The following is an 8,675-nucleotide window of genomic DNA, read 5'->3' on the forward strand; positions in this document are numbered from 1 at the left end:
ACCACTCCTATTCAATATAGTACTGGAAGTTCTAGCCAGAGCAATCAGGCAAGAAAAAGAAATAAAGGGTATTCGATTAGGAAAGGAGAAAGTCAAATTGTCTCTATTTGCAGATGACATGATTGTATATCTAGAAGACCCCATCGTCTCAGCCCAAAATCTCCTGAAACTGATAAGCAACTTCAGCAAAGTCTCAGGATACAAAATCAATGTGCAAAAATCACAAGCATTCCTATACATCAATAACAGACTTAAATAGAGCCAAATCAAGAACGAACTGTCATTCACAATTGCTACAAAGAGAATAAAATACCTAGGAATACAACTAACAAGGAACGTAAAGGACCTCTTCAAGGAGAACTACAAATCACTGCTCAACGAAATAAGAGAGGACACAAACAGATGGAGAAACATGCCATGTTCATGGTTAGGAAGAATCAATATTGTGAAAATGGCCATACTGCCCAAAGTAATTCCCAGATTCAATGCTATCCCCATCAAGCTACTGATGACCTTCTTCACAGAACTGGCAAAAACCACCTTAAACTTCATATGGAACCAAAAGAGAGCCCACATAGCCAAGTCAATTCTAAGCAAAAAGAACAAAGCGGGAGGCATCACACTACTGGACTTCAAACTGTACTACAAGGCTACAGTAATCAAAACAGCATGGTACTGGTACCAAAACAGAGATATAGACCAATGGAACAGAACAGAGGCGTTGGAGGCAACACAACATATCTACAACCATCCGATGTTTGACAAACCTGATAAAAACAAGCAATGGGGAAAGGATTCCCTGTTTAATAAGTGGTGTTGGGAAAACTGGCTAGCCATATGCAGAAAGCAGAAACTGGACCCCTTCCTGACACCTTACACTGAAATTGACTCCAGATGGATTAAAGACTTAAACATAAGACCTAACACCATAAAAACCCTAGAAGAAAACCTAGGCAAAACCATTCAGGACATAGGCGTAGGCAAGGACTTCATGACCAAAACACCAAAAGCATTGGCAACAAAAGCCAAAATAGACAAATGGGACCTAATCAAACCACAGCTTCTGCACGACGAAAGAAACCGTCAATAGAGTGAATCGGCAACCAACAGAACGGGAAAAAGTTTTTGCAGCCTACCCATCTGACAAAAGGCTGATATCCAGAATTTACAATGAACTAAAACAGATTTACAAGAAAAAAACAAACAAGCCCATTCAAAAATGGGCGAAGGATATGAACAGATACTTTACAAAAGAGGACATACATGAGCCCAACAAGCATATGAAAAAATGCTCATTATCACTGGTCATTAGAGAAATGCAAATCAAAACTACATTGAGATACCATCTCATGCCAGTTAGAATGGCGATCATTAAAAAATCTGGAGACAACAGATGCTGGAGAGGATGTGGAGAAATAGGAACACTTTTACACTGTTTGTGGGAGTGTAAATTAGTTCAACCATTGTGGAAGACAGTGTGACGATTCCTCAAGGACCTAGAAATAGAAATTCCATTGGACCCAGCAATCCCATTACTGGGTATATATCCAAAGGATTATAAATCGTTCTACTATAAGGACACATGCACACGAATGTTCATTGCAGCACAGTTTACAATAGCAAAGACCTGGAACCAACCCAAATGCCCATCAATGATAGACTGGACAGGAAAAATGTGACACATATACACCATGGAATATTATGCAGCCATCAAAAACGATGAGTTTGCTTCCTTTGTAGGGACATGGATGAACCTGGAAACCATCATTCTCAGCAAACTGACACAAGAACAGAAAATCAAACATCGCATGTTCTCACTCATAGACGAGTGTTGAACAATGGGAACACATGGACACAGGGAGGGGAGCACTATACACTGGGGTCTGTTGGGGGGGAGTGGGGGTGACAGCGGGGGGTACGGAGTTGAGGAGAGATAGCATGGGGAGAAATGCCAGATATAGGTGAAGCGGAGGAAGGCAGCAAATCACACTGCCACATGTGCACCTATGCAACAATCTTGCATGTTCTTCACATGTATCCCAAAACCTAAAATGCAATAAAAAAAAAAGAGTTTATCAACAGAAGGATAAGCGAAACATGATATACACATATTGTGGAATGTTATTCAGCCCTCCCTTCATGGAAAAAAGGAAATTCTGACACATGCTACAACATGATGTACCTTGAGTATATTATGCTCATTGAAATAAGGCATTCAGAACCGGACAAATATTGCTTAATTCCACTTAAATGAGGTATCTAATGAAGTCGAATTAATAGAGACAGAAAATAGAAGAGGGGTTGTCAAGGACTAGGAAAAGGGAAAAATGGGAATTTAATGTTTCATAAATATAGAGTTTCAGTTGGGGGAAGATTAAAAAAGTTCTGGTGTTAGATGGCTGAAGATTGCACAACCATGTGATTGTACTTATTGCCACAGAATTATACACTTAAAATTGATTAAAATGTTAAATTCTACATTATATATATTTTACAATAAAAAATAAAATGAAAAAGTCAATGGTTAGCAACAGTAATGTGTTTGATGAGAATATTTTCCAAGGTTTCTGTAGTTTTCACTTAAATACCAGTAGGATCAATCAAAATCCTATTGTTAAAGATAAGGTTAATGGACTTCACTTAATGTTATTCAATGAAACAGAAAACTTGAATGTCAGGAAGCCCACAATCACATACTAATAGAAGTGTTATTGCCCAGGCATTAAATATTAAAATCTTTCAAAGCTCTATTCAAACTTTTCTTCATTTGTACTCCCTATACTGACATGAAGAAATTTCTTATTTATCTAGAGTTTCAACTATGATTTATATGCAGATGACTCACAAACTTATGCCTTCATATATCTGCCTGGGAGCATTTGTTTCATTTCCCAGTCACCTCAAACTTGAATTGTCCAAGACTAAATTCATGACCAGCAACTCCATACCTTGTTATCTTCTATCCATCCATATCTCCATAACTTGTTATCTTCTAAGTCATAAAGCCAGGATCTTCACTTCCCTTTAGACCCCATATTTTATTATGAGCTCCCACACTACCATGTGCTTTCTGGTACCATTTATCTCAGCACTTTCACATACATTTCTGTATTTAATTAATGTCTGCTCCTTAAACTATGGTGCACATTACAGGTGAAGAAAGACTTTATTTTTGCTTATAATCAGATTCTTAAAATACAGAACAATGTCTAGTATGTAAGTGTTTAATAAATATTCATTGAATCAATAAAACTTTAAGCTTTGTACTCATATGGTGTGATATAAAAAATTTTAAATGGAATTTCTCCCTTCCCATCTATATGAAGATGAGGGTTGTTTACCTAGCAGAGTTACTGGGTAGCAGTTGGACACTCACCTTGAGATTACCGTGGATATTATTTTTAGTTCTGGGTCTTTAGGTCAGTGCCATAGTCTACATTTAACTGAATTTCCTGAACATTTCTAACTTGTCTAGTGAAATGATTCCTGTATGTGTTATCTCCCATTAATACAGCTCCAAGTACACTGTTCAGTTCCATGGTAGGAGAATATTAAATACTTGATGCTCACAAATCAGAGTGGAGATAGAGATCATGTGGATAAGGATGTGAATGTGGGTGTTTATCTCAGGGCTCAAACTCCATGGATTCAAGTCCTGCTTTTGCTATTAGTTTCAAATGAATTTAACACATGAATCTGTTTCCACATTTACAAAAGTAGACGCAATAGTAAAAATACCTTGGTTCTGGACAACCAAACACCACATGTTTTCACTTATAAGTGGGAGCTGGTGGGAGCTGAAGATGAGAACACATGGACACATAGTAAGGGGTAACAAAATGCACTGTGGCCTGTGAACAGGGATGCGATCAGTGGGGAGGAAGAGCATCAGGAAGAACAGCTAATGGGTGCTCGAATTAATTAATACCTGGGTGATGGGGAGATCTGGCAGCACGCAACCATGGCACACGTCTACATATATAACAAAACTGTACATCCTGCACATGTATCCTGGAACTTAAAAGTTGATAAAAAATAAAATTAAGAAATAAAATAAAAATTTTTAAATTATATAAACTTGTAATTAAAAGAAAAACACCTTTAGTAGAAATTTATTGTGAGGCTTTTATGTGAAAATGTCTCAAAAATTATTTTTTAAACTGTAAAATGACACAAACGTACATAATTATGCCAATGTGACTAGGGTTGGAGTAAATTCTGAAATAGCAATATGCGTGTGGAGTAAGTAGTTTCTGGCAAAGATAATTTGTGGGTAACTACTCTTTACAGTGCATTTCTGTCTTGTTTTTGAAGTAAATAAAGGAGTGTTTGCAGCAAAGACATATTTTTAGGATCTTTTTTTTTTTTTTTTTTTTTTTTTTGAGTCTCGCTCTGTCGCCAAGGTGGAGTGCAGTGACACAATCTCGGCTCACTGCAACCTCCGCCTCCTGGGTTTAAGCGATTTTCCTGCGTCAGCCTCCCAAGTAGCTGGGACTAGAGGTGTGTGCCACCACGCCTGGCTAATTTTTTGTAGTTTTTTTTAGTAGAGACAGGGTTTCACCATATTGGCCAGGCTGATCTCGAACGCCTGACCTCGTGATCCACCCGCCTTGGCCTCACAATGTGCTTGGATTACAGGCGTGAGTCACCGCGCCTGGTCAGTTTTTTATATACTCTATTTAACCAATATATATGGAGCCTGTACTTCTACCACATTTCAGCTTCCCAGAAATCCCAAACGTCCTCACTGTCTTTCACTCTCCTCTGTAAGGACCTGACACTGACCAGGTGGGCAGTTACTAAGTGCTGCCTGGTTTCCTGAAGGGGTGGTTGTTAGGTCATCTTATTGTGATGCAGCACCACCACGTGCGTGCCCAACTGTGACGTCTCCTGCCCTCTTCAGTATATAAAGCAGGACAACACAGACCATCCCACTTGTACGAGGCCCACTGCTTCCTAAATACCAGCCTTGGGGGGTCCAACCCGAGGAGAGAGAAGAGGCCGAAGAGGAGCCATGGGAATCATTTTACTTCTAGCGAGCGGCATTCTGTGTGCCTTGATGTTCGTCTTCTGGGAAAATCGCTTTCAGGTAATGGTGAATGTAAGAGAGATTTGAATTAGATGAAGGTAGATGAATATATGGACTGGGGAGTGTGTATGTAAGAGAGTAAAATATAGTAAAGTGGGAGGTAAAGGGAGAGTACCTCTTTCTTCTCTTCCGCTGGAAGGAGCCCCAGACTTTTACCCCTTACTCCCGCAATTCCTGTATTCTAACCAGTGATTTGACAATTGTGGTCTCTTCGAAAAATCCCCAAGTCCCTAAGTTATGTGGTCAGCTTTTCACTCATTAGAGAGTAATGTGCAGCTGTTTAAGTGCCTATTCCCCACCACCATCTCCCACTTTAAGAATCTGTACCTTCTCTCTTCTCTTGCTTCTCCTCCCCGACGTGTCTGTTTGCTAATCTCACCATCTTTATTTTATGCGCACTTTTGGGCATTCACAAATAATTCAAGTGTGAATGTGGATTTCTTGATGTTAAAGTCACAAGTGAAGTGCTTTTAGGTAAGAGTCAAAGACAGGGTTTATATATTTACCTACTGGACTGCTCAGGAAATGTACAGAAAGATATGGAACATTAATACTAAAGGCTACTTTCATATATATTTTTTCTCATTCTGGTTTTAGAATAATATATTTTTGAATTAATGTAGTAATTCAATACATTTTTAGTTTCTATCTCTTAGGGGAAATCAGTTTATTTTGGTAACCAAGATTAACCAAATTGTTTGGTAGTTTGGAAATTGCTTAGTTCGATAAACTACATATGTATAATTCCCTTTCTTTACAGAGAAGGACTGGCAAAATGTCATCAAATTCAACTGCTTTTGCACTAGTAACACCCTATTCTACTGAGTTAATTAACAGCCTCTCTCGGGATATTTTAAATAATTTCCCACACTCGATACCCATGCAGAAGAGACTATTGGTAAACCTCAGGATGGTGGAATACAAGCTACTTGAACTGGAACATTTTCTAGTTATCAGGGGTTTGAGAGGTAACCCAAAAGCATACAGGATGTAATCGCAGTGGTGGAAATCATTAAAGACACTTTGAGTAGATTCATTTCATTGTATGTTTATGCTAAATGAATTATTTTTAAGAGGGAGGGGATGCCAAGTCAGATACAAAAAATCCAGATACTTACCAGGTTTTCTTACACTTTAAGTAATTGATTACATATGGCTAAAATATATTTACTGGAGAAGGAATGGAAACACAATAGAAAAACAAAAACAGTTCAAAAGTTTTTTTAACAATAAATAAGCTACAGTAAACGGACTAGTTGAGGTATAGTGATTTTAATTTTACTCAACTTTGAAAACCACTTTTCATTAATGGTTTACAATACAATACTATAAATTATCTCCAAGTTTGCATTAAAGTAAGTGGGATTTGATGGAAATGTCTTCCATTATGTAGAACTATGTCTCTTGCCACTGTTGAATCTGGGTAATAATAATAAAAACTATCACTGAGCACCCTAAAATATGCCAAGCTCTCTGTTAAGATCTGTGCTTTCCACACTTGTGAAGATGGTGACAAAACCTTTTAACTATTCTTTGTGGTCAGCTTTTGAAAAGGATTTCTTTCCCTTCACACTTCCTTAATTAGATATTCTTTCATTTACAATGCTCAAATCTTCCCTGAATTGGAAAAGTCATTTATAGAAAATTGCACACCTTAAATAGCACCAAAATGTAGTGGTAGAATGTGTGTAATATAATGTACATTAAAATTAAGGAAATGTATTTCTAACCTCTAGGTAGCCATCTATTTTCAAATATTATTTTATAAAATCTGGTATAACTAAGGAATTAACACTCTCTTGAAGTTTACTGACAGCATTTAATCTGTCTTCAAAGAAAGCCCTCAGAATGAGCCTGGTGCAGTGGCTCACACCTGTAATCCCAGGACTTTGGGAGACTGAGGCAGGCGGATCAGTTGAGGTCAGGAGTTTGAGACCAGCCTGTCCAACATGGGGAAACCCCATCTCTACCAAAAATACAAAAATTAGCTGAGTGTGCTGGTGGGTGCCTGTAGTCTCACTACTCAGGAGGGTGAGGCAGGAGAATCGCTTGATTCCAGAAGGCGGAGGTTGCAGTAAGCTGAGATCATGCCACTGTACTCCATCCTGGGTGACAGAACAAGACTCCATCCCCACCAAAAAAAAAAAAGAAAAAAAAAGAAAAAGAAAAAAGAGAAGGAAAACTGTTAGATTGTCAAACACAATTTTATCGTATGCATATGTACATAACTTATTGAGGTGGTTCAATTAGAGGCCTACCTATTTATGTCCCCTCCCCTCTAAATAAGCTACCAATATAAATTAAAGAAATGTCTTAATTTATTACTCCTTTCATCTTTAAACATAAGGAAGAGAAAACATTTTAAAATGTGTAGGGAAAATTGTTTCTTCTATTGTCACTCATTTGCCAAGCACAAAATGCCAGCCACAGTGTATGTGATTCTTAAACTTCTTTGGGTCACAAGTTTCTTTGATATTCTGATGAAAACCATGGACTCTCTCCCTAGAAAAATGCATGTAGATATACACACAGAAAATGGTCCATATAATTTTGTTTTCATGTGCTCCCTGAAGCCTAGGTTAAGAAATTTAAGAATTGATGAAAAGTTCTTTACCTATGTAGACAGTGTTTATCATCATAGGCTATGATGCTTAAACCAGTTGTCAACAATATATTATCAATATATAAAGCTCTTGGTAGGGAAACTAGGACATAGGACTTTCTAATTTGGCTTTGCTCATTCTTGACAAGTTTGAGAAATTTATCTTCCAATAGTATGTAAGTTACCACCTGTAAGTAGTAACTTATTCATGTAAGACAAAATCACTGTATCAGCCATGTATCACAATCATAAAAGGCTAGATTTGATTAAAGCCATTTTCTCATTAACATTTAAGCCCATATTCTATTTGAAATGAAACCTATATTTCAGAGAGTATAATGGACAACTCTTAATTTTGTGAAACACAATAGAAATTAAATGGGTCATAGTTTTCTTCCAAATTACCTAAGAAAGGAAGATTGTTTTTGGGAAAATAAGTACTCAAAACTCCATTTTCTAGATTTATCACTTACTGGCCGTAGGATCCTTATTTTTCCATCTTATTTCACTCTTTATAAAGAACATAAACTAGTAAGTTCCCATACAAAACATGAGCTATAACAAATGCTTGGAGTTTTTAAACATATTTGGATAAAAACTATTAAACTGTAGTCCTCTTATAGTATACATAGTACATTTGTCCATATATTTATCACATTTCTAATTAAGTGAGGCCTTCAGTTTTAACCCTTTCTTTTAAATGTATGGATTTATCCCCCCTCAGATTTGTGGAAAAGAAAGATTGTATATTAAGAAGATACAAGTAAATAATATTTTAAAACTTGTGTAATAGAAAATATATTTTCTAAGTAATTAGCTCAAAATAAAGCCTCCAATGTATTAGAAAAGCATTATACTATTTACAAAAATATAATTGTGAAATAGAGACAGTTATGTGTGTGTTATACAGATAGACAATCTAAAAGGAAATAGACTAAGCATATGGCTGAGCATTAAGAGATTTACATTTTTATATTGCATTTC

General features: G+C 36.9%; 1 protein-coding gene across 1 annotated transcript; it reads left to right on the forward strand.

The window, feature by feature from the left end:
* Positions 1-5,014: 5,014 nt before the first annotated feature.
* Positions 5,015-6,083, forward strand: LOC135277786 (kita-kyushu lung cancer antigen 1 homolog). The gene is made up of 2 exons (XM_064383849.1): positions 5,015-5,089; positions 5,850-6,083. Exons 1-2 carry the CDS (start codon positions 5,015-5,017, stop codon positions 6,081-6,083), a joined length of 309 nt encoding a protein of 102 aa, XP_064239919.1.
* The last annotated feature ends 2,592 nt before the right edge of the window (positions 6,084-8,675 follow it).

The sequence above is a fragment of the Aotus nancymaae genome, unplaced genomic scaffold (genome assembly GCF_030222135.1).
Source record: "Aotus nancymaae isolate 86718 unplaced genomic scaffold, 86718_ANA_hifiasm-v0.15.2.pri h1tg000004l, whole genome shotgun sequence".
In the NCBI taxonomy this organism is placed as follows: domain Eukaryota; kingdom Metazoa; phylum Chordata; class Mammalia; order Primates; family Aotidae; genus Aotus; species Aotus nancymaae.

Bases quoted from the DNA above. Each gene is read 5' to 3' on its own strand.
- LOC135277786 (XM_064383849.1), top strand. From the start codon at position 5,015: ATGGGAATCATTTTACTTCTAGCGAGCGGCATTCTGTGTGCCTTGATG. The intron at 5,090-5,849 runs GTAATGGTGAAT...CTTTCTTTACAG, and splicing joins TCTGGGAAAATCGCTTTCAG to AGAAGGACTGGCAAAATGTC.